The following is a 27,346-nucleotide window of genomic DNA, read 5'->3' as shown; positions in this document are numbered from 1 at the left end:
TTAAGGCGTAAACGCCGATGGGGAAAAGTCAAAGAATATGAGAGATATTTGCAGCTTTTGATATGTATGTGTATCTGATGTGTGTTGACATGGGAGGGGGGTGGGTGGGATTAATGTAAAGATCATCAATGCAACTTCTGCATGTAATTTCGATGTTTGTGCATGTTATGCAGACATTTTCAAAGACATACAATTTTTATCTATGTAGACATATTTACAAATATGTAGCCACACCAATAAGAGTCCCCCCTGAGAAAACAGTAACAGAGTGCATGTGTGTGTCTGTGTGCAGGTGTGTCTGCGTGTGTGTGTTTGTCCAAACAACAGATGGACTGTGCCACAAGTCAGGTCACCTGCCAAGCGAGAAACCACAGGCACACATTTATGATTTGGAGTAAATAAAAAGGTTTATTTTTAAAAGGCACAGTATGTTTGGATCAGAAAAATAAAACCACAGATTTTAATCTGCTACAGTAACATAATCACCAAAAGCGTCATTAAAATGTGTCCTCAGAGCGGACGTGTTGCTGTAGTGTGTGTTTCACTTTGCGATGCTGTTAAGGCTTTCAATTACTGTTCTAAATGTCTCCGTATGGTAAAATGGCTAGTGACTTAAACCACGGACACGGTTACACTCGTTTTAATACAGCTTGTAGTCTTCACAGTCATTGTGATGAGAATTCCTCAATGAGGAAACCACAGAGAGGCACATTATTGAGACGATAGATATGAATACACGTTTTTTTCCAATCTGAATGTGGACGCACGGCGGTCTTTGAAAAATCTGACCTTCACTGCCTTGAACCGACACGTTTAACTTTCATCGATGAACACGTTAGCAGGGTATAATAAGCAAGCGTTAGCAAACACTATTAAATTCACTGAGGTAGTGCAGTAAACGTTGGAGTTAGGGCACCAGAGGTTACGTAAACACAGCTATGGCCATCTGAGCATGTGACAAGAACTTTGGTTCAGGAATAAAGGAAGTTCAAACCTCATTAAGACACGCATAAAAATTCAGTAACTTTAAAAGCACCATTAAAAATATTTCTAAGGCGACATTAGTTTTGCGTTCGAACAGTAAGATAAACGGAAATGGATGATCCGCTGTGGCGGCCCCTAACGGGAGCAGCCAAAAGTAGTAGTAGTAGTATTTGGCGCAAACATGCACTGACGTCATCGTGACAGGAAAAAGTCCTGCAGCCGGCCACATTTGTCCGCCAACACTGATGTGCAAATATGGCAACGCGTTAAATACACTTGAATTTAGACTTGACACAAAGTACTGGGGATGGTTGGGTTTGATGGCACGGCCTTGTTCTGTTGAGGAGCCTGAGATTGGAGCCAGGAATCTGTGGGGGTGAAAAAAAACATCATGATTTAAATTGTGAGTGAGCCCTTTGGTTTTCCTCGAAACGATAATTACATAAAGGTGTGTCAATCCAGTTGCCACAGGAGCTTAAAAATGGTCACATTAAGGTCAGCTTTCGTCACTTAAACAGTTCACACTTAAAAGCGTCCAACAAGATTCACACACACACACACACATGCACATATACCAATACTGCCATGTATTTATAAGGATACTGCCCCCCCCCCACATGCACACAGATATGTCAAAACTTGAATGAGCTTATTTATTTCCTCTAACGTTTACTCTTTCCCCTTACTTGTTGTTTATGCAGCTACAGCAAACAGTTCTATGAGAAGTGTGTAGCAAGTTGGCCATGTTACCGATAGTGTTATCTTCAGCTGGAGCATGCTCAGAAGAGCCCACTGATCTCCTCAGTGATGGGGTCGAGGTCGATGTCATAGAAGCATGGTCGGGTGGGCAGGCCAGGCATAGTGCTCATCTGAGAGAGAAAGTGAGAGAGAGAGAGAGAGAGAGAGAGAGAGAGAGAGAGAGAGAGAGAGAGAGAGAGAGAGAGAGAGAGAGAGAGAGAGAGAGAGAGAGAGAGAGAGAGAGAGAGAGAGAGAGAGAGAGAGAGAGAGAGAGAGAGAGAGAGAGAGAGAGAGAGAGAGAGAGAGAGAGAGAGAGAGAGAGAGAGAGAGAGAGAGAGAGAGAGAGAGAGCGAGCCGGGAGAGAGAAAGAGAAGAGAGTGAAGAGAGAGAAAGAGAGAAGATTGACAGAAAGAGAGATGGAGAGAGAGAGGGAGAGAGGGAGGGAGGGAGAGAGAGGTCAAAGAAGTATTAGGTAAATTAAGAAAGAAGCCACTTTATTTTTTCATTGTACAGGTTACAACGAAATGTGTTGTCTGCATTTAACCCATCCTATTGTATAGGAGCAGTGGGCAGCTGCAGCGCCCGGGGACCAACTCCAGTTCTTCTTTCCATTGCCTTGCTCAGGGGCACAGACAGGAGTATTCACCCTAGCATCATACATGTCTTTTTGATTGTGGGAGGAAACCAGAGTACCTGGAGGAAACCCACACAGACACAGGGAGAACATGCAAACTCCACACAGAAAGGACCTGGGACAGCCTGGAGTTCGAACCCAGGACATTCTTGCTGTGACGTAACAGTGCTAACCACTGGGCTACCCAGAACACTAGTTACACTAAACACTAGTCAACACTAGTTTGACCATTCAAACCGAAGAAGCACGCCTGTACTGGCAAAGTTAAAGGGGAAAATATCCACTTGAGGGTCCAATCTGCAATGACAGCCAACATGACTTCCAAATACGCACAAACCCAAGGGTGAGGAGGTGGGTCGGGGCCATTACCTGTTGGTGATCAACATATTTCAAATATCCACTGGTGCAAACAAAGTATATATCATATTTCTGAAAGCATTTCATCATACGTTAAATATAAACTCTCTTCATTATGTAGTGTAAAGGTCACAACTATTTTCATTATTACATGGTGTTTTGCACTGAGCACAGATGAATTCACCCTCCATGACATTACAGTGCATTTACAACACAGCACACCATCCGCTCTGCAGCTCGCCATCAAAACGATATTAACGCGGACTTTCTCATCACCTGCCTAACATCTCTGCATGCACCGTTTATATACTCGGCTTATAAAGAGGGTATATGAAAGCGATTATATATTTTCTACACTATCATTTATCCTAAGTCTATGGAAAGACAACCAATACTACTGCTAGTCATTCTTAGTTTACCTAAAGTCTCTGAAAGAGGGCATGAAAGGAACCATCAATGAATACCCCAGGAAATGACACGGGAGGACTCTAATCAAGGTAATAAGTCAAACCTCCTATTAAGGCCTCCATCACAACACAGCTGTCCTACAGCGGAGGCCAACAGTGGGCTATGAGATTGACTCCACCAAGACTTTTCATCAAACTGAGGGCAATTACACAGAATAAGATCATCCTCCCTCGTGCATTGGATGACTATAATTTGGATTCATTTATCTCTTAAGGCAGACTTTTACCGTTATAGAAGTCAGAATGAACAATGTGTTGACCACCTCCACTTTAGCAGTGATGACCTTGACCAGTGAATGGTTGCTCTGTTCTCACCCTGCTTCAAAAACATAGGTAAGAAAAGCCTTTCTGGTCGCTATGAGCCTGGGAGAGGCCGCGTTCATAAAGCGATATTGTGCAACAATTGTCTTACTGTACCAATGGCCAGGCATGGTGAACCCTGATGGAAATGCTGGTGAAGCTAACACTGATTTCTGTCGCTCATAAAGTGTCTGATGGTTTGGCAGATGATAGTTGTAAGATAGGCTAAAGATATATCATAAAACAGAGAAAACTCTCAGCGTGTCCTTTTGCAGAAAAGACCACAACCAACGGTGTGTGAAGCTGTGATGTGACTAACCGATTCTTATGATGGCAATAAGAACGATGACCTCCAGTAAGTTTGCTTATATAGTGCATGTCTGTCATTATGTGGGGTTGGTATTAAGTTTTTTAAGTTTCCTTTATTAATCCCCTTGGGAAATTCAGTTACTGTAAATTAACCCCTCCTAGCTGTGATCTGTGTAGCTAGGAGCAGTGGGCTGCCACCTTGATGCTGCGCCCGGGGACCAACTCCAGTTCTTCTCCCATTGCCCTGGTCAGGGGCACAGACAGGAGTATAAACCCTAACATGCATGTTTCTTCTGATGGTGGGGGAAAGCGGAGAACCCGGAGAAAACCCACCGCAAACACGGGGTGAACATGCAAACTCCACACAGAGGACAACCTGGGATGACCCCCCCTAAGGTTGGACAACCCCAGGGTTCGAACCCAGGGCCTTTTTGCTGTGAGGCGACAGCGCTGACCACTGGGCCACTGTACCGCCCAAGTATCATAAACTCACTCCCAACACTCGTATACCAACAGCATTATTTACCCCCCCCTTGCCATAACCAGGATTGCATTCCTCCCCAATCCTGTCTGTCTAGGCACCCCCACCAACCCAGACATACGTACACACACACACAAACACACACTTGTACCTCACATTAAACATGGACATGTACATGTACACACATCGTCACCTAAGGGGTTGCCTTCATTTCTACTGCTGTCTTTTTTTTAAGTAACTTTGTTTGTGTCATTTCAATTTAACGGCTGTGAAGCACTTTGGAAAATTCTGTTTTACTGATTCTCATATTGGTGTGTTTCTCCAGCTTGTTTGGGGCTCACATTCCCCATACCCCAACCCCCAAAACGACCCACAATCACTCCGAAGTGGCACAAAAATACATGAGAAATCCTACATATTTTCAATATCATTTTCCCGTGTAATAGAAATTTACTATCCTGCCACACACAAGAGTTTTAGAATCAAAGATTCCGGCAACAAATCACATCTTAGCCGGCTGATGTTAAGTACATTTGGACATGAGGTCAGGTGTCTGCTGTGGAAGCAGAACAGCAGGAAAGCTGCAGGCCCTGAACTTGTGCCCTCAGCCACTTTAAAATGTTGTGCTCGTCTTTCAGTTCTGACTTGTATTTTTAATAGGTCTATCAACCAGTGTAACGATTCCTGTGCCTAAGAAGCCCATTGTTAGCTGTTTAAATGACTACAGGCCCGTTGCCTTAATATCTGTTGTAATAAAAGTGTTTGAGTATATAGTATGTAAACATCTGTCCAGTGCTGTGCTAGATCCCCATCAGTATGCGGATGATGCTGTATCTCTGTCTCTGCTCCATCTCAGAGCATCTAGAGGCACCTGCCACCTACACTCGGGTACTGTTCATTGAATATAGCTCAGCTTTTAATACAATCATACCCACAAGGCTATATAACAATCTTTGGCAGCTAGTTTTTCATCAGTTTCTATGTCTCTGAGTCTTGAACCTCTTTCTGGACAGAACACAGGTTGTCAAAATCAACAATGGATTTTCAAACTCATTAAGCATTTGCACAGGTGCTCCTCAGGAGTGTGTTCTCTCACCTCTGCTCTACTCATTATACACCAATGACGGTATTTCACACCCTGACACTTGAAAAATGACTAAGTTTGCTGATGATACAACACTGGCGGGACTGATTTCCTGTAATGATGAGACAGCTTATAGAAAGAAGGTCTCCGCCCTTGTTGACTGGGGTGGCAATAACAATCTGAAACTGAACATCAACGACGCTAAAGAACTTGTGGTTGACTTCCGTAAAAACCAGGGAGAGTTACTACCGCTAGTCATTAACAACCAGGTGGCTGAGAGAGTGGATCATTTCAAATTCCTTGGGATTACAATCTCATCTCATCGCATCTCATCTCATCTCATCTTCAGCCACTTTTCTGGGGTCGGGTCACGGTGGCAGCAAGCTAAGTAGGGCACTCCAGACGTTTCTCTCCCCAGCAACACCCTCCAGCTCCTTCTGGGGGATCCCAAGGCATTCCCAGGCCAGATTGGACATGTGGTCCCTCCAGCGAGTTTTGGGTCTACCCCGGGGCCTCCTCCCAGTTGGCCGTGCCCGGTACACCTCCAAAGGAAGGCGCCCAGGAGGCATCCTAATCAGATGCCCGAACCATCTCAACTGGCTCCTTTCGATGCGAAGGAGCAGTGGCTCTACTCCAAGCTCCCTTCGGATGTCTGAGCTCCTCACCCTAATTACAATCTCCTCCTCCCTAAAATGGGAAGACAACTTCACCACACATTTGAAGTGTCAAGGGTTGCAATGTTACAGTTCTACACAGCTATAATAGAAAGTGTGCTCACTTTCTCAATAACTGTATGCTATGGCAATTCTATAGCCCACGAGAAAAAGCTATTGGACAGAGTCATGTGCACAGCGTCAAAAATAATTGGCCGTGAACTCCCCACCATTTTTGAATTATACCACATCCGCATTCAGCGGAAAGGTTTTAAAATTTTAAAGTACCCCTCACACCCGGCCAACTCCCTATTCAATCATCTCCCTTCAGGTAAAGGACTCTGTGGTATCAAGACCAGAACATCTTGTTTCCACAACAGCACTTACCCTGCAGCAATCCGCATCCTAAATGTTTGTATAAACTTGTATAGACTTCTTAAGCACATGCACTTTAATTTGTCACTTTAAGGGTAGGGGTCATATGGGTTACATTAACTAAATTATGATTGTAACATTGTTTTTTATGGACGCTCCTTGTATGGATTGTGTGGTTATATGTTTTACGTTATCTTTGAGCGCACCGAAATCAATTCCAAATCAACTTTAAAGTTGATATGGCAAGAAATGATTGAATCTTCAAATTTTACCTGGCTGGAACATAAGAGAAGGACCTGTCCATCTTTGTTGTCCACTGTGTTTTTTGTGCATGTTAGAAGTCTGTACGCATGCCTTGTTGACATTGTGAGCAGCTTTTAATAGGGAGAAATGAGAGTCGACTGAGAAAGAAGAGTAAATAAAAATCAACTGACTTGAGAATTCTCTCTAATGAAATTTGGAAACCGTAACGAGGAGAGCATGTGAATGGAGCATCACGCGTGTGGATAATAACAGCAGGCCTGAGGGGACCATCAGGGATCCAGAGTGGAGCCTTTGCTTTTTCTGAGATGGTGCAGCTAAAACTTACAACTAGACCCACCGGTGCGACTTGGAAATCCCCCTCCCCCCACCCTTGTTTTATCATCATCATATAGCACCGTCATTTCTAAATTGCTCATTACAGCTACGAGAGATGGTTGGTGTGTAATTTGTGTGTGTTAATGAAAGAGAGAGGAGACAACTGAAGGCACAACCATTTAGTCGCATTTTGCAACCCTTTTTTGAGATGGCCCAACTAAAATCTGACTAGGTTTATGACCACTTGTAATCTATGACCATTTGCAAATACCCTCATTTTTTTCCATCATTGTTATACCACACTTGGTTTACTGCCCGCCCCCTTTCTTTATTTCTTTGAGGTAATCCTCTGAAATTGAAGCATGATGAACTGTCGTGTTGAGTCCTTTCTTTACAAGGGTTTTTACACAACGCTGGTGAAAACATTGTTGAACGTTGTAAATTTCATCTTTCAGGAGGCACCAGGACCGACTGAGCGGTAGGTCATTAATATGTATTAAGGCTAGTACCAATACAGCTGCTCAGGCCATAGGGTTCGCCTTTATTTTTTCTGACAGTGGCATGGAAATCTCACCAAATTTCATCGACTTGCTCTTTAGACGCTGTATGAAAGTCTACAACTACACTTCTATCCTTACACCAGTCCTCAAAGCTTTTGTCGGCCAATTTCGTGTGGTTGGCATTGTTCTGATCATTTCAGTTTTTTTTACCCGACCTCTTCTTTATGTAGCCCTGCATGTCGTCCTTTTTAGGTTCAGCAAGTACAATTATCCAGATATGCAAGGCTACCCCAAACTTAGGGCAAAGTTAATCTTAAATGTTTCCATTTTGTAGATGTTTGTTATATAGTTTGTTAACTATTTTGCTTTATTTTCCTTGGGCTGAAAGTGAACTTTGCAGACATTAAACGTTATAGCTGTTGTACACAGTTATCATACCACGGCTATCAACCAATGAGATTGCATGATTTGAGCTACACATTTCATAACAGAGTAATTCAACTCCAGATAATTTTTTTTAGGCGTTAACATGTTCCCTGTGATGGCCTGGTGGGCTGTCCAGGGTGTCTCCCTGCCAGTCGCCCAATGACTGCTGGGATAGGCTCCAGCATCCCCGCGACCCTGAGAGCAGAATAAGCGGTTTGGATAATGGATGGATGTTAACATGTTTGTATGCCCTCTAAATAATGAAACACATTAATTTAACCCATGCCATCATTTCAGCATTTCTGAGGCAAAATTTATACTGCAGGGAAAAAAAAACAGGTAAAAAAACCCAAATTGACCTCACTATCTATTTAGCAATCAAGATTGTCTAAGCTATACTGGGAAGCAGTCTATCCACAACTACAGCATGGTTAACTATATAAAAATTGCACTTGCATTTACAAGTCACATGTATGCTGAGCAATAATCACGTTTCATAGCATTACTTGAGAGTAGTATTTTTTTTTTGAGTGGAAATTTCCTCCCTCCTTTTTTCTTCCCAACCGTATCCGGCCAATTACCCCACGCTTTCAAGTCTTCTCGGTCACTGCTCCACCCCCTCTGCCGATCCGTGGAGGGCTGCAGACTACCACATGCCTCCTCCGATACATGTGGAGTCGCCCAGCTGCTTCTTTTCACCTGACAGTGAGGAGTTTCACCAGGGGGACATAGCACATGGGAGGATCACGCTGTTCCCCCCAGTCCCCCCCCCCCCCAAACAGGCGCACCAACCAACCAGAGAAGGCGCTAGTGCGGCGACCAGGACACATACCCACATCTGGTTTCTCACCCGCAGACACGGCCAATTGTGTCTGTAGGGACGCCTGACCAAGCCGGAGGTAACACAGGGATTCGAATCAGCGTTCCCTGTGTGTGTAGGCAATGGAATAGACTGCTATGTTACCTGGACACCCTGATAGTAGTCATTTTTAAGTAAAATCTCTTCCCAGATGTTACAAAAACTTGCATAAACATATTTTTATTAAGTTATTTTAAGAATAACAAACATCTTCCCTTGTCCTCCGGGTTTGGAATAAAAGGCAGGGGGAATGTGCTTTAGCATTGGTAGAACTTATTTTAAGGTAAGTTTGATTCATACATCCCTTTGCTCTTTCACAATCTGGACAAACCTTCTCACATGAGCTGAAAACTGAATTATCCAGCTCAGCAAGGAGAGATTCTTTGCATGCCTCTCCTTCGCTGACACAGGACTGGTTTTATAGATCCATTAGAGGAAATGAGCATTCACAAAACAGGAGGAAGTGACCAGCTCATTCCCTGTTTGAGGAGACGTGGTCCTGCCAATTAAAGAGCAGGCTATGACCTCTTTCAAATACAAAACGTCCCTTCATGTCAGAATCAGAGCTAAGTAACCTGTTGAAGGTTTGGTTTCTTCCATATTGCCTAATATAAAGTAGATCTTTGCTCCAATTCCATCAGCAAGGGACTGCCATGGCAATGAAACCTCCTTGCACAGCATCCGTAAGTAATGAAAGAGAACAAAGTGATAATTTCTACAAAAACCCACATTAAACAACATTGAGTATCCCTGTCTTTCCTAGTTTTTCTTTGATGTTACACTAAAATAAATTATGACCCAGTAAATCAACATGAATGACGGTTGAGATAACACACCTAATGTGGTGCTGCAAATTAACATGAATTGGCAAAGATGTGCTAGATGTGTTTAAGGCAAAGTGGATAAAACTCTGTTGAAGTTTCACTATATGATGACCCTGGATGATGTGTTTCATGGTGGAGTAGTGAGGTGAATAAAGACTCATTACACCAAGCAGTAATCGGAGTGGTCGGTATCTTGGTTGGCATCTTTTTGCTACCTATTTGATACTTGTACTTGAGCTAAGACTAAAAGCTAAAAACAAATTATCTGTTGTGATGGTGATATATCCTGTCTTCAGTTCAGACTTTAATGAAATAATTTACACACCAGTAATTATTGGCACCCTGTTAAGAATGAAAGAGGGTCAAGAACTTCCAATTTTTTGCTAACCTCCAGGATTTTTCGGTGCACACCACAATTAACATAGATCTTTCACACCTAACAAGATAATCTGTATTTAACCAAAAGCGCAGATAGTCTGCACAAATGCTGTAGTAGGGGACATCCGGATAGCGTAGCGATCTATTTCATTGCCTACGAACACGGGGATCCCGGTTCAAATCCCCGTGTTACCTCCGGCTTGGTCGGGCGTCCCTACAGACACAATTGGCCGTGTCTGCAGGTGGGAAGCCGGATGTGGGTATGTGTACTAATCGCTGCAATAGTGCCACCTCTGGTCGGTCGGATGCCTGTTTGGGGGGGGGGTAGCGTGATTATTCCACATGCTACAGTTAAGGTCAAAATTATTAGCCCTCAAGGAACTACGGAGCATTTCCCTAAAATTCTGCCCAATGTTTGCATCATTCTTAAAACTTTACATAGTAAAACATTCATCAATGTTAAGGCCCCTATTTGGTACATTTTGGAATGTAAAATAAATCTTCAGGTTTGCTTTATAACAAATGTAGTGAAAATTGAGGTGGTCAAAATTATTAGCCCCCATGTAATTTTTTGCTTTCAAAACACACCTGAGCAATCAATCAGCACTGAACTTTATTTAAGGGACTCCAATGAACAGGGCTAGTGGCAATGATCCCTTGATTGAGAGGGACTACTCTTAAATTCTTGGTCGAAGTAATTTCATCATGTCAAAAAGTAAAGAAATCAGTCTACAACTCAGAAAGAAGATATTGGATGCTCATCTTAACGGGGAGGCTATACTGCCATTTTCAAGCGTTTCACAGTGTCTAGAACAGCTGTACATTGCATCATTGCAAAGCACAAGGAGACAAATTCTGTTAGAAACAAACCCGGGCGTGGTCAAAAGTGCAAGATTTCAAAAACTTTGGAGAGGAAAATAGTCCGAGATGTCAACAACAATCCCCGGATCTCTGCCAAGATGACTGTTGCTGAACTAGCCTCTTCTGGACTTGATGTTTCAAGGAAGACTGTTGTGAGGGCTCTTCATCGTGGTGGGTTTCAAGGTCATCATCCAAAAAAAACTCCATTGCTCACACAGCAGCACATCAAAGCCAGACTGAAGTTTGCTTGTGAACATCTGAAGCATGGGCATGAGTTTTGGAAGTCTGTCCTTTGGTCTGATGAGACTAGATGAGCTGTTTGGGCACATGGATGTTGCTTTTGTTTGGCGAAGGAAGGGAGAGGCCTTCAACCCTAAAAACACAGTTGCCACAGTTAAACATGGTGGTGGGAGCATAATGTTGTGGGGCTGTTTTGCTGCTTCAGGCACAGGGAACCTTGTTCGGGATCATGAAGAAAGAAGATTATGTTGACATTTTGAAAGATAATGTAAAGAAATCTGCTGCCAGTCTAGCTTTCGACCGCTGCTGGGTCTTCCAGCAAGACAATGACCCGAAGCATACATCCAAGTTGGTCCAGAACTTTTTGAAGGACACCAAAATCAAGGTCCTGGAGTGGCCCTCTCAGAGCCCAGATCTCAATCCTATTGAGAATCTGTGGCGGAAGCTCAAGGTTAATGTCCATGCTCGAAAACCACACAATTTCGGTGAGCTGGAACAATGTGCCATGGAAGAATGGGCTAAGATCCCTCAAGAGACATGTGCCAACCTAGTTAGGAACTACCATAGGAGGTTGTTGTCAGTTGTGAGTCAGAAAGGTTACACTATTGACTATTAATTGTCAAAGGGCTAATAATTTTGGCCTTGTCATTTTTGTTTTTTCTTGTTTCAATTCAGCGCATCAGTAAAATATCTTAATCAAGCTTAGTGGAGATTTTGTCTTTGTTCTTTTGGAAGCAATTAAACTATGAACACTTTTGGTTATGGTCATTTCCATGGAAAAGTTAAGGGTTTTGTTTGATTTCATAAAGGGGGCTAATAATTTTGACCTTAACTGTACATCCCCCTGGCAAAACTCCTCACTGTCAGGTGAAAAGAAGTGGCCGATGACCACATGTATCGGAGGAGGCATGTGGTAGTCTGCAGCCCTTCCCAGATCAGCAGAGGGGGTGGAGCAGCAACTGGGACGGCTCAGAAGAGTGGGGTAATTGGCTGGATACAATTGGGGAGAAAAAGGGGGAAAAAAATCCAAAAAATGTTAAAAGAGTAGACCTGGCTTATAAGGACGAAGATACTAGATGCTAGTATCTGCTCGCTAGTGTTGTGTGGCATCATTCTAAAAGTGATGATGCTCATACTAATTAACTGACTAACTGATTAATATTCTTCAAGTTTAAGTATTAGCAAAAGATGACTCAGGCAACGGACAAAAAGAAAGGGATAGAGAAAGGGATGTTCCTCAGAGAAGTAGAGAGTGCATCTCTAAAGTGGTGCATTAAGAATAACGGCATCATGAAGGAATGACATAATTTTTTGGCTGTAAGATCATAATTACCGAACACTTTACTGGCATTGCTGTGATATCACTGCGAGACATACTGATCTCAACTGAGGCTGTGACGTAACTCCTTTCAATAATGATAATGGCTTGGCATCTATAAAGAATCGGAGCACTAAATCAATAATAGGCATATTTGATATAGAGGAACACCAACATCATCAGTGATGTCAGAATAAAGTATAATATTTTAATGGAAAACCTCTAATAACAGCACTGACCAATAAAAGTCCTCATACAAACTTCTCACAGAAATAGCCATAGTCTTGAAAATGCTGAAAAGACATAGGCCTGCATAGCAGAGGCTATAAATCTCTGGCACTTATGGTAACAAAATAAGGGGGTAAAACAAAACAAATAATTTCGAGGGAATGCCAAGCTGCAGGGCAAGACACTTGGAAAAATTGGGCTCGAAATGGGACGTTGTGCCTCTGACAGTCAAATGAAGATAAAATATCGGCGCAGACAAGTGGAGTGTCGAGATTCTCAAAGTGACAATAGATGTGCTGTTCTCCGCTGGTCCTCTCCTCTAGCCAGACTACGTGTTGGAACTTGCAGAACATAAAACACTCGGTGGCTAAAGATGGAATCTCAACTCTGCCAAAAAATTCCCTCCATTATTCCCAAACACAATGTGCCATTGTTGGGGAAAAGCCATGGAAAAGACAATGTAGCTGGATTCCGATCACTGCTTACCCCCATCCTTTAAGAAGTGAGGGGTCTACATAGGCCTTCTATGCAGATGAAAAAAAAAATAGTTACACTTACATTAAATCACCCTAAAATCAAAGCATAGGGTAAAATTTAATAAAATAATCGTTCCAACTTTGTTGAACTTTAGATTATTGTGGTTATTGTTCATCGCAGTCAAGTTTATTGCATTAAAGGAAAAATGAATCTAAATCATGATGATGAATGAGCTACAACTGCATTTGAAATTAGTTATTCTTACAACCTTCTGGTGGTGCGAGACATGAGACGTAGACCATCATGGAATCCCCTCTCTTGCAACCTCGTCTTTTCCCATTACCCTTCACCCTTTTATCTGAGTAAAATCTATTAAAAAGTATATTTTGAATAATTGGAGAAAAAAAAGGGGGATTATGGGGGACATTTTCACAAAATTCATGTGAGTGTTTTTTCAGGTACCACCCCTCCATTTGATCACTGGCAGTTTGTTAAACTGCAGTTCATAAAGGGTCACTGTGCACAAGAAAAACATCACCTGCAGCTTAATTTCATTAGATAATGCAATAATGCTGTTGAACTGTTCCATCTCAGATTTTAACAGCATTATTTTAGGTTGTAGAGCATTAGGGTTTCATTGGTTGCGAGTTAAGAATTTTTCTTCACCTCTTATTTCAATATCAAGTTCTGTAAGGTTGTTGTGCACAACATGTGAGTGTTGAAATGCATGTGTAATGAGCACGGTGATACGAATTTACACGTTTTACAGCGTATTATACTTTCCGAATTTCTCATGAGGGCTCATTTGGTAAAAGTGATCTAATCAAAAGAAAACAGGGAAGTCTCGGTCTTGTAAATCTTCCTACAGAACTGTTTCCACTAAGTAACAAATATAATGATCTAAAAAATATGTTGAATCAATTTACCTTCTTCAATCTGCTGTATTAATGAAATTCAGTTCTGAAATACATCAGCCCCTTGGGTCACTGAGGACTACTTTTCCTTTAAAAATCAAGTTTCACAATGACAGAGTGCTACGACGACTATGTGAATTATTCAAAAATAAAGAGGGTGTACCATATGTGAAACTGGACCTTGATTACTTTATTAAATGTTATTTTGGCCAAGAGATGCTCATGAAGACTCTGTAAGTACCAAGCGAGTGGGGTTGGGTTTTGGCGATGAACTGACTGACAGACTGAGAGACGAGTGGCTCAGGTTTGAACCTTGACCTGTGTGTGTGACAGCACACACTTTGAACTAGAAAGTTGTAAACATCGCCGTTTATCTGCATTCTGCAGCAGGTGTGGGCCAAGTTTAACAACTGCACAATTTCTTTTTTTTTTTTTTTTTGATTTCCCCCCCTTTCCTCCTCAATCGTATCTGGCCAATCACCCCACTCTTCCGAGCCGTCCCGGTCGCTGCTCCACCCCCTCTGCCTCTGCTGATTTGGGGAGGGCTGCAGACTACCACATACCTCCTCCGATACATGTGGAGTCACCAGCCGCTTCTTTCCAGCTGACTGTAAGGAGTTTCACCAGGGGGACATAGCACGTGGGAGGATCACGCTATTCCCCCTCCCCAAACAGGCGCCCAACCGATCATAGGAGGTGCTAATGCAGTGACCAGGACACATACCCACATCCGGCTTCCCACCTGCAGACCCGGCCAACTGTGTCTATAGGGGTGCCCGACCAAGCCAGCGTCAACATGGGGATTCGAACCAGTGATCCCCGTGTTGGTAGGCAATGGAATAGACCGCCACGCTACCCAGATGCCCACAACTGCACAATTTCTACTAAATAAAATCCGCCAGTCAAGGGAGAAAACATGGGCCATAAGACATGGTTGGTCCATATGCTGGTATGTTATGCGATATTATGTAAGTTTCATATATCTCAACATCAATGTAATCAAGACAAATTCCTATACATTTACTCTGAATGTGGGCAATGGGAGAAAGCTCTGTGTTGAAAACATGACTGAATTTGTACCACACTAAACTGAGGTTTTAACTCTTGTCTACCTTCCCTCTCTTAGTTGTGACCACAGCACCTTAGTAATCTATGACTGGTAAAACATTTACCACTTGTGGTCTTGTGGAATTATCTCGGCAGGTTCTATAAATCTCGTCGATTCTAGGTTTAATGGTGCATTGGAGGCGGCTCTAGCGGGATATGAATTCTACAGAGACCTATTGTTCTGACTGTGTCGCCTCCCTCACATATCTGTAGAATGACATCAGACCCTTCCTGATTCCTCACCCCACAAAGACCCTCAACCCCCCCCCCCCCAAGCAACTCCCCCTTCTCCACTCATGTTTGCCCCCTCCTCAGCGCCTCAGGATGTGTTTTGGTCAGGTCGCTCCTCCTGCTCTTGGAGTTAGGGTGACCCTCGGGTCATGGTTTCATGAAAATATATAAACATGCCCAAATTACAATGGTAGATCTGATTCAAAACCACCAACCAAATTAATAAATAAAAACAAAAACACATAAAAATAACTCGGGGTTTTGAATGGGGGACTTATACAGTCACAAATGTTTGGATTTCATCCAAGTCAAATCTAATCAAGACGCACAAAAAATATAAAAACATCTGATAGTTAAAACGTTCAAGTGTGCAGTCATATGATTATTGAAAACCTAATTTACAAACCAGACAGGCAGATGGCAGCCAAGCTAAAGGAGAGTTCAAAGAACCATCAGGAAATTCCCCTGGGTCAGGAGTCACAGTTCAGGGGTCATCAACGTGCCAATGGCTCCACGAACCCTGCCAGATCAAAGGCAGTGGCTAGAGACTGGAGCGATGTCATACCGAGCCAGCGCCACCCCTACCCAGCATGGCCGTGGTTTGACACCTCCGCCCCGGCCTATCAAAGCCCAGCCCTCAGGGCACACTGGTGAAACAGCAGGAACCGAGTAGTCTCAGGAAGCGGCCTCCTTCCTGCCCAACCCATCATCGGCAAAGAGCCTCCATTTGACCAAGCCTGGTTCGGCCCAGCCCAGCTCTGGCCTGCTCAGTGCTGAGGTTGTCAGGACAGACAGGAGAAAGGGCCAGAGCCACAGATTTTAGTCCCATTCAGACATGTGCCAGTGGAAATAAGTGGGGGGGGGGGGTGCCCACAACACATGCAAGGAAACCTGGTGTGTTTGTGTGGGAAATAAAGCTGTAAGGACCAGGAAGATGGAAACAAGGTCTGTACCAACACTGTAGTGGTTCTCGGGTCCTTGAATTAAGAAGGAAATGAAACAATGGGGGGAAAATGCTTTGATTATTTTGCCTAGTTCATGCCCAGAAAAAGTAATTTTGAGGAAAATTAAAAAAACCTAACAGAAAATGGTTGAAAAATTGAATTGAATAAAAAAACACTCTTTTTCCAGAACACTTATAGACGAAATAGTGTTGAGGATGACAAACAAAAAAGGAGAGTAAAGAAAAAGAGTCAGCTATGTATGATACATGGGATAAAACAAGTTCGTGGAGAGAGGCAAATATTAAGGGGTCTTAAGTTCAAGTATGTCTTATGTGTACATATTGTGTGAACCCTTGTGACTACACCAACTTACACAGTCTTTAAATCTACAGCTCGGTGCACAGGCGAGATAAAACAAATGGCCTACCTGCATGCATGTGCTGTACTCCATTGAAGAGCACGGTTGGCCTCCTTTATACCTTATATTTATCTTCCAGATGTCACCACATACGTATTAGTCAACTATCTAGGCAACAATACTTGCACTTGCAAATATTCTCAATGTTTGCACAGCTGTGTGGATCCACATGCTTTAAAAAGAAAACCTCATCTCTAGTATACGTGACTCAGTCATGAGGGTACAGAGACTGTCAATCAAGCATCGCTCTGCTATGCCTAAACTGAGGCAGTTCACTCACCGTGCCCACTAGTGGATAGATGAAGCCAGCTCCAATGCTGGCACGGACGCTCCTAATTGGCAGGGTGAATCCGGTGGGGGCGCCCTTCTTTTCAGGCATGTGAGAGAGGGACAGGTGCGTCTTGGCCATGCAGATGGGCAGTGTGCCATAGCCCTGGATGGAGAGAAAAGGCACTTATTATTGTTTGTGTGTACAAGAAACAGAGAGAGGCACACACACACAGACACACACACACACACACACACACACACACACACACACACACACACACACACACACAAACGGTAATCTGCAAGACTCATAAAGCCGGGAAAACACTAGAAGATCAACAAAATTTTTATCCTTGAGCCTATTTTACCTATGGAGCTGTCTATGCCTGCAATTAATTGGACAACCTGTGATTAAGGGGACTGAAACGCTTGTTAACTGATATCTGGGTGATGTTCAAGATAGCAGAAAATGATGATAGGCATAAACGAAACTCCACTGATAAGTGCATCTGTTGAAATGGCGTTGTTTCAGGCGTTAAATCGCTTTGTTTTTTGCAATTGAAAAATATAAGTAGGTGAATATCATTGGATGTTTAGTATATTTTTTTTAACTTTCCCTCCCCTCTTTTTCTCCCCAATTGTACTTGGCCAATTACCCTATTTTCTGAGCCATCCCAGTCACTGCTCCACCCCCTCTGCTGATCCAGGAAGGGCTGCAGACTACCACATGCCTCCTCTGATACATGGAGTCACATGTATCAGAGGAGGCTTCTTTTCACCTGACAGTGAGGAGTTTCGCCAGGGGGACATAGCAAGTGGGAGGATCACGCTATTCCCCCCAGTTCCCCCCCCGAACAGGCACCCCGACTGACCACAGGAAGCGCTAGTGCAGCGACCAGGACACATACCCACATCCGGCTTTTCACTTGCAGACACGGCCAATTGTGTCTGTAGGGACACCTGACCGAGCCGGAGGTAACACGGGGATTCGAACCGGCGATCCCTGTGTTGGTAGGTATTGGAATAGATCGCTATGCTACCCAGACACCCTGGATGTTTGGTGTTGTCTTAATTTAGTACAACTCTACATCATTAGTTTTAAAATTTTCACTGCCCCTGACATGAATACTCATATGGAAAATTTGGCCCTCTCCACTTTTCTCTGCTCACACATTTGTGTTGGTCTGTGGCAGAGGGACGAAGACACACCAGGGACAGGGAGACATAAAATTCTCTCCCATTTTAAAGGCTCTGCAAAAGTTTTGTTACCTGAACTGATTTTTACATCTGGTGTTTTAAACATATGTGTGTTTAGTAAGCTGGCTGTTGAGCCCAACACCATCAGTGTCCATGTCTCTGCGGCAGAAAACCCTGGTAGTGAAGAGGTTCGTCACAAAAAAAAAAAAGGGGGGGGTTCCCACACTTTTTGTTTTTCTTACATTCTAGTGTTATCTCAATTAAAGGGTGTAATATCATTTGATGTCTAGTACCACTGACTGGTCTGGTTTGTGCAAATTCTAGAGATACTGAATAACTGATAATAAGGAAATATAACAATGCTATGGGCCAAAACTTCTGGGTAGGTAAAATTTCACCTTTTTATGCTTAGCTTGCGAAGATTAATTAGCCAAATATAACAATCCAAGTAAATGTCCAAATCTGAACTTTGTTTGGGACTGACAGCAAACAGATTACTTGGCAGTGTGAGGGGTTCAGATCCAGTCTTAACCAGCCCGATCGGCTCGCTGACAGAATCAGGCCAACAGGATATTACCAAACCTATTGGATAATAACAACACATTTTCTGCATGGGTCTTGTAGTGTTTGAGGATCAGCAACTCGTTCCCAGAGCCGAGACTGCCAACAGCCAATGACAGATTGGGTTTATAGTTTAGGTAGAAAGGCAGAAGTAAAGTGAGGACCATGAAAAACAAGCAACAAGCCCCCCCTCCCATTTAATTAATATATTTTTCCAGTCTGGCAGCCCATCTGCTTTTGGTGTTATTTTTGATTTTCTTTTATTTTGATATACTCTATTGATCCCCGAAGGAAAATTCTTCTCTGCATTTAACCCGGCCTAGCTGTGTAGCTAGGAGCAGTGGGCAGCCGCCGTGCAGCTCCCGGGGACCAACTCCAGTTCGTCTTGCCATGCCTCAGTCAGGGCCACAGTCAGAGACTAGAGGTCCTGATGTCAGTAATGTGTCAGGATTCAACAGGATAATATCAGTTTTATCATTAAGTGTATGATTCCCTGTCTCTGCTCAATTGTCTAGTGTGCGGGCAGTTACAACACAAAAATATGAAAAAAAATCTTTCGTGTGATGTTCTGCATTTTCAAACTCAGTCATGATTTTAAAGCCTACTAATGAGCACCCAGGCATCCGAGTGAGTCGTTGCAGTGATCTCACCTGTTGGTTGTAGTAATCTATCTTGGCCTTGGCCTCTGGGGATAGCGCAATGTCATCAGCCCCATACACCTTCTGAGCAATCGTCCTGATCTTCTCCACTATGGGTACCTATGAGAAAAGCAAAATCTATTGAAATAAATTCAGCCAATAATTTAAAAGGGCAGTATGGGAGACGTTATGTTTTGTGACCCCACATCATTCTGACAAAGACTTTCAGGGAAGATCAACAAATAAGCAAAGGTACACAAGAGGCCAGAACAAATAAATTCAACTTCAAATATGGGAGCAGAAAAGTGGCTTTGTTCTCCTGCCCTACTTTGAAAGTCTTTGAGAGATTGTTCAGAAATCTTGTCCTAAAAAAAAAAAAAAAATCACATTTCTTCAAGACGGAAGTTGACGAAATCACATCTTGGGATGCTACCATGAAAACTTTCACACTCCCAAAAGGTTTTCATAGCTTGTGAGTCATATATGCAGTCAAAGACAAGACAGACCTGCTTGACCTATGACTGACTGGGCAGGTAAAAAGATCGACATCAGTTGGCTCCTACGGCTCTTCCTTTGGCAAGACATTAACAAAGTAGGAGCCAAGTTAGTGATTTTGCGGTTAGTAACTTCTTACTCAGCCCTCCAGACATGTTTTAAAGTTTAGAAATACTCTGAGATGATTACTATATTGTTTAACATGGTTTTCCCACAGGGGGGAAAAAGAAAAAAAAAGAAAAAAGAAAAATCTCCAAAAAAGAGCTGGAAGCACAGGTACTCTTTCTCCCTCATTGAGAAATTCAGGATCTATGAATATACAAATACAACAGGCCTCAGGCCCCACCCACCACCGCTGCTTGCTCTAGGTTGACTGGTGAAAGGGCGGTGAGCATGAGCATATCTACTTAAGATCAAACATCGGAGAGATTCACCAATACACGTTTGAGCAGCCTCAGTCAGACTCAGACTGTTGTGCACCAAAATTGGCAACTAGCAGACGTATCAGAATGGTAAGTGTAGTTAGCATCTCTTATTAGTTTATGTTGTGCGTTAGCTTGCAACAGGCAGTGGCTGAAACAGCAGCGGTTGCGAAACATACAATAATATCTGCTATGACGTTACAGTGTGTTCACATTTTCATTATGCAATTATATGCCGGAGGTCTAATCAAAGTTTGCAGAAAGATATGTTCCATCTGGCCGAGATTTTTGGCAGATAGTGGAATAAAGCTCCAGGGTCCAGTTTACATCCACACACTACCATGTTTGCTGTCAAAACTTGCGCTATGCTAATGTAAACTCGCTCTCTGTACTGACAAGTCCGCTCTGTGCAGGAATCAGGAACACTTTGTTATTTCATTTCATGTACGCAAGCACATGAAATGAAATGTTGTTTCCCCCAGCCCACAGCAGTGCAACACAAAGTCAAAAACACATATCCAAAACCTTTTTTTGGGGGGGGGGGCTCCCCCCCTTTTCTCCCTCAATTGTATCTGGCCAATTTCCCTATTTCAAGAGATGTCCTGGTCACTGCTCCACCCCCTCTGCCGATCCAGGGAGGGCTGCAGACTACCACATGCCTCCTCCAATACATGTGGAGTCACCAGCCGCTTCTTTTCACCTGACAGTAAGGAGTTTTACCAGGGGGATGTAGCACATGGGAGGATCACGCTATTCCTCCTAGTTCCTCCTCCCCCCCCCAAACAGGCGCCCCGACCGACCAGAGGAGGTGCTAGTGCAGCGACCAGGACACATACCCACATCCGACTTCCCACCCTCAGACACGGCCAATTGTGTCTGTAGGGATGCCTGACCAAGCCGGAGGTAACACGGGGATTCGAACTGGCGATCCCCATGTTAGTAGGCAATGGAAACATATCCAAAAACTACAAGAACTCATATATCCAAACTAAACAAAAAAATCACTGTCTGAGGGAACAAACGCCAGCCAGGATGACTGTCGGAATTGCCGGTCTGCATGAGCTAGCAGTTAGCTTAGCCTGCCCTGCTTCTGCATCCTGTCAGATTACCCTCTGTGTTTCCACTTCGGGCACAGCTCCGGGCAGGGGCCATGGTCCTTGGGCCCACCAAACGCAATAGACCAGGCTCCCTCAGCCAATCCAACACCAGCTCTCCCAGCCAGACACCCTCGACACACCTCCCTGCACTCCACACGACGACACCAAAAACAGTCAATGCTAGGCGAGGCCACCGCCAGACACCTGACCGCCCTTGGTGTTATTGGAACTGCTGGTCTGCATGGGCTAGCAGTTAGCTCAGCCTGCCTCACTTCTGTGTCCGTTCAGACCGCCCTCAGCGTTACCTCTTCGTGCACAGCTCCAGGCAGGGTCGTGGTCCCTGGGCCCACAAGACGCAGCAGATCAAGCTCCCCCAGCCGATCCAGCACCAGCTATCCCAGCCATCAGACGAAGACAAACTTAGACGCAGATGTGGACAAAGACACTGCATGGACAGTACTGGGTGAGGCCGCCGCAAACGTGAATTTGTGCCGCCATCTTCCCACACCGGTACTGGGTGAGGCCACTGCAAATATGAATTTATGCCACCATCTTCCTACATCGGAAGCGGAAGGAGGTTTCAGGTTTCTTTGCCCGCCCTGCATTTGCATTTTAGACAGCAATTGGCTTTCGGATTTGTGACGTACCAAATCTAGGTTGCCTGGTGTATCTCAGATTTTAGGGAAGTGCACAGACAGCTCCTCCTCCAGGAGAGGAATGTGAAAACACCTCTCTACTGACAAACTTTGCACAGATACAAGTCAGTAGTCCATTTTAGAGGACACAAACATAAGAAAAACACATTTTTAAGTGGAGGGGTACTTTAAGAAACTCACATAGGTTTTATTTATGCTTGCACACACACAAACATAGACACACAGAGACACACATACACACACAATTCAGGATAAGCTAAGTAAATTAATGTTACAACTTCCCAAACTTGCTCTAACTCAGATCTTATCTTCATCTGTGTCCTTTAGATTGGGTCTAAAGGGAAGAATTAGTTTATCCAAGTTCGGCAAATACGAAATACTAACAAAGCATTTCAATGCCCTCAAGGACATCTGAAACCCATGTGGTGTGTGTATGAACCCACCTGCCTTAAAGATGACGAGTATAAGCCAACACTTGCTAATACAGCAATGCATTACAGTTTCTGTCAATATTACTGTAAAAATAGAAATCCCCGGGTAGCGTAGCATACTATTCCGTTGCCTACCAACACGGGGATTGCCGGTTTAAATCCCCGTGTTACATCTGGCTTGGTCGGGCATCCCTACAGACACAACTGGCTGTGTCTGCAGGTGGGGAGCTGGATGTGGGTATGTTTCTTGGTCACTACACTAGCACCTCCTCTGGTTGGAATAGCATGATCCTCCATTGCGCTACGTCCCCCTGGCGAAACTCCTCACTGTCAGGTGAAAAGAAGCGGCTGGCGACTCCACATGTATCAGAGGGGCCATGTGGTAGTCTGCAACCCTCCCCAGATCGGCAGAGTGGGTGGAGCAGTGATCGAGACGGCTCAGAAGAGTGGGGTAATTGGCCAAGTACAATTGGGGAGAAAGGGGGGATATATATGTATATATATACACTACCGTTCAAAAGTTTGGGATCACCCAAACAATTTTGTGTTTTCCATGAAAAGTCACACTTATTCACCACCATATGTTGTGAAATGAATAGAAAATAGAGTCAAGACATTGACAAGGTTAGAAATAATGATTTGTATTTGAAATAAGATTTTTTTTACATCAAACTTTGCTTTCGTCAAAGAATCCTCCATTTGCAGCAATTACAGCATTGCAGACCTTTGGCATTCTAGCTGTTAATTTGTTGAGGTAATCTGGAGAAATTGCACCCCACGCTTCCAGAAGCAGCTCCCACAAGTTGGATTGGTTGGATGGGCACTTCTTTGAGCAGATTGAGTTTCTGGAGCATCACATTTGTGGGGTCAATTAAACGCTCAAAATGGCCAGAAAAAGAGAACTTTCATCTGAAACTCGACAGTCTATTCTTGTTCTTAGAAATGAAGGCTATTCCATGCGAGAAATTGCTAAGAAATTGAAGATTTCCTACACCGGTGTGTACTACTCCCTTCAGAGGACAGCACAAACAGGCTCTAACCAGAGTAGAAAAAGAAGTGGGAGGCCGCGTTGCACAACTGAGCAAGAAGATAAGTACATTAGAGTCTCTAGTTTGAGAAACAGACGCCTCACAGGTCCCCAACTGGCATCTTCATTAAATAGTACCTGTTAGAGCCTGTTTGTGCTGTCCTCTGAAGGGAGTAGTACACACCGGTGTAGGAAATCTTCAATTTCTTAGCAATTTCTCGCATGGAATAGCCTTCATTTCTAAGAACAAGAATAGACTGTCGAGTTTCAGATGAAAGTTCTCTTTTTCTGGCCATTTTGAGCGTTTAATTGACCCCACAAATGTGATGCTCCAGAAACTCAATCTGCTCAAAGAAGTGCCCATCCAACCAATCCAACTTGTGGGAGCTGCTTCTGGAAGCGTGGGGTGCAATTTCTCCAGATTACCTCAACAAATTAACAGCTAGAATGCCAAAGGTCTGCAATGCTGTAATTGCTGCAAATGGAGGATTCTTTGACGAAAGCAAAGTTTGATGTAAAAAAAATCTTTTTCAAATACAAATCATTATTTCTAACCTTGTCAATGTCTTGACTCTATTTTCTATTCATTTCACAACATATGGTGGTGAATAAGTGTGACTTTTCATGGAAAACACGAAATTGTTTGGGTGATCCCAAACTTTTGAACGGTAGTGTATATATATATATATATATATATATATATATATATATATATATATATTTGCTCCTTATTTGTTGAGCACTATCCCTACCGTTGAGTGTTTTTTTTAACAAAGTTATATATACAAATGTCCTTGTAAAACAAACAAAAAGAACAAATAAAATTAAAATTTAATGTTTTTTAAGGCATTTTTGTGTTGGTGTAGTTATGAATTTAATCTGGCATTCCTATCTATCAAATTATAACTGTTTTTTTACTCATAGCTGACCAGCAGCAGAGCAAACCCAGGGTGTGGTATTCAAGGTCACTCCAATGAAACAAAAAGAGGGGAGACACTTTGGTAGGCTTTTTTTGCAAGTCAATTCAAATCAAGAGTATCCACAGACCCTTAACATTTAACACAACAAAAGACCAAACCAGCAAAAGGAGACATGAGTAGGGGAGGAGACCCTTTTTTGCAAGCAGAAACTGATGGTTCGAATGGCAACTTTAGACCAGAGCTCATCTCCCTTTTGTTGAAATTTCCCTCAAACATGTTAAATAGCCCCAAATGAAAATGCTAAAAACAGAGAGGACTCACCTCCTTCCATCAGCTGTCATACACACTGCTATATTTAGAAAAGCCAAATCAAAAAAATTGCCCAGAAGTAATGAGATCTCAATTTTTTCCATTCAAAGTTGTTCAACATTTTGTCTTAATGTAACATTCAAAATTCAGGGGATAAAATAAATAACATTACAACCACATCACAATGAATTTTTTGGGTGGTATAGGTGCTGGTGAGATGCTTTGGAAAAACCTGGTTTGGACAATAATATCAAGCAGTATTTGCATTAAACTGTTTAAAATTTGGTTTACTCTGCTCTGCACCTCTGTGAGAGGAGCAGGTCTACTCTGGGCTCCCAATGTTCCTTGCTGCCAATTAAATTACCAGTAATGCACTTAAACAAAAAACAAAACAAACTACATGTGTCAAGGACCTCCATGTGATAACTTGATTAACAATTTGCTGTTCCTTTTCAAAATTCTCTTAGCGCAAACTAATCACTGGGTGCCATTTCCTCCTGCTACATGTTCACCTATTCCTGTATGATGCTAATCCACTCAAGTTTAACCATTACCATAATGATCTAGCATGCAACCAGTCCTTAACATCTCTAGTCATCTCGTCTCAAAATCTGAAGAGGCTTGCCTTTATGACTACCCCTGTGGACTGGGGAACTTTGGACAACCTGAGTATAAACGATAAAATCAGGTTAATGAGTTCACACTGGTCCCCTTTGCTCTGGGAGGTAAGACATACATAATACTAACATTCTTTGGCTGTTTGTGTACCAGGAACCTCTCTTTACATTGCTCGCCCCCCCCCCATTGCTTACATTGTAAAGGAGGGAAGTTGCATGCTCCTGAAAGCACTGAGAATGTGTATGACTTCAAGCGCTAGAGGCACTGGGTGCTAGAAGCTGAAAATATTTAAACCACGAAAAAAAAAATATCAGACAAAATAGGATAAGTGGAAGCAATGTCTCAAAGCACAGTTTAATTTTTGGTGGAATTCAGTAGCAGGTATCAATTCTCGCACTTGTATGAAAATAGCATTGCCCTAGCTCCATTCTCCATCTCCTTGGGTCAATTGATTAACTGCAAAATTGGAGGCCAGAGTAACAGTCTAAAACGAGCACAGAATGAGCCCTGGTTTTAAATAGGCGGAAATGTAGGCCTAAACAAAACCAGAGTCGGCTTTGCTCAGTGTTCAGTCTAGTGTCAAGTTAAACTTAGTGACAATAAGCTTTTAACAAGGCAGATTGATAAAGAAGTGCTCTGAAGAGCATTCAATGACAAACATACGTATAAGTTCTGTGTATGTATATGTGTGTGTGTGTGTGTGTGTGTGTGAGCATCCGCATTTAAGAAGGTGGACCAATTGCTAAAGGACTCTCGCTGAATAATAGGGATCGCTTAAATTGATCTGCAGGCTGTCTCTTACCTCTGGGCGGTAGAGGAACTGGAAGTTGCTGGGTCTGCTGGTAGCTTCCTTTACAGCTTGGGCCAGCTCTATAGAGCCCCGTCCGCCCTGTGCCCAGTGATGGCAAGGTACAGCATCAGACGCACCATACTCTTTGGTGATCTGACACACCAGGTCAATTTCTGCCTGAGTGTCTGTTCTGCAGGGGAGAAAATAAAGACAGTTCAACCACAGTCTTCACAGGTGGCCACTGAGCAGCTCCACTGGAGCAGTTGGTCGGTTGGGGGTTAAGTGCCTTGCTCAAGGGCACATAAGCCATGGGTATTGATGGAGGGGAGAGCGCCGTTCATTCACTCCCCCCACTCACATTTTTTGCCGGACCGGGGATCGAACAGGCGACCTTCTGGTCACAAGCCCGCTTCTCTGCAATATGCAAGTAAAACTATGTATTTGCCGGCCCTAAAATGTAACGGCTGTCCAGTTACCACAGAACACTAAGTGACTGATTGGGTCAAGGTTCAAATGCATTTGTGTGTGCGTCTTACTTGAAGACATTGACTGCCACCACCACTGGTACGCCAAACAGATGGGCTATCTGGATCTGCTTTCTTAGATTGCTATGGCAACCGCCCGTCACTAGGCTCAAGTTCTAGAGAGATGAAGAGTGATACAGGAGAGAGAGAGAGATGAGAGATGAGAGAGAGATGAGAGAGACATGGGGGAGACAGAGAGATTATAAAATTCAGAATGAACATAAATAACCTTGTCAAGTAGAAAACAGAAGGCAAAAACCGGATATTACCCATAAACATAATGAAATAATGGACAGGGCAACTGCATGTCTGTGTTCATGTGACAGTGTATGTGTTAAGGGAGAGCGAAAGGAGAAAACAGTACACAAAAAACACTCTAATCTTATTAGTCATCCTATATGTAGAACTACTGTATCTGTGTCCCCGCACGCTTTAGGATGTGGCTCTGCTTGGTCAAACACACACACACACACACACACACACACACACATTTTCTTTTGACACCCGCCCTTGGGAGATGGGTCACTAAATCCAAACCCACTTGAGGGGTACGACTTCTGTGCTTTACAATTATAGGTAAACCAGTGGCAATGAGTGGGTTTACATAGACAGTATTTCATCATTGCTAATGACTTTTTTCTCCTATTTTCCTTCCCTGTTACAGGGTTTTTAGGGAGTTGTTCTTTATCCGATGCGAAGGGCTAA

At 43.3% G+C, this 27,346-nt stretch overlaps 1 protein-coding gene across 3 annotated transcripts in view; it reads right to left on the bottom strand.

Moving 5' to 3' along the window:
• Positions 1 to 394: 394 nt before the first annotated feature.
• mthfd1l (methylenetetrahydrofolate dehydrogenase (NADP+ dependent) 1 like) overlaps positions 395 to 27,346 on the bottom strand; it is a 91,936-nt gene continuing 64,984 nt past the window's right edge. For all 3 annotated transcript variants that reach the window (XM_056294091.1, XM_056294092.1, XM_056294093.1), the window contains 6 exons: positions 26,654 to 26,757; positions 26,130 to 26,307; positions 19,365 to 19,472; positions 16,967 to 17,119; positions 1,735 to 1,853; positions 395 to 1,352 (listed from right to left, as the gene is read on the bottom strand). In XM_056294091.1, coding sequence (XP_056150066.1) covers positions 1,764 to 1,853; positions 16,967 to 17,119; positions 19,365 to 19,472; positions 26,130 to 26,307; positions 26,654 to 26,757 — 633 coding nt within the window. In that variant the 3' untranslated portion in view covers positions 395 to 1,352; positions 1,735 to 1,763. The remainder of the gene's footprint in view (positions 1,353 to 1,734; positions 1,854 to 16,966; positions 17,120 to 19,364; positions 19,473 to 26,129; positions 26,308 to 26,653; positions 26,758 to 27,346) is intronic.

The sequence above is a fragment of the Lampris incognitus genome, chromosome 15, assembly GCF_029633865.1.
Source record: "Lampris incognitus isolate fLamInc1 chromosome 15, fLamInc1.hap2, whole genome shotgun sequence".
NCBI classification, from domain to species: Eukaryota; Metazoa; Chordata; class Actinopteri; order Lampriformes; family Lampridae; genus Lampris; species Lampris incognitus.
The sequence above is the reverse complement of the archived record's forward strand: the minus strand, read 5'-3'. Positions and strand labels throughout refer to the sequence as shown.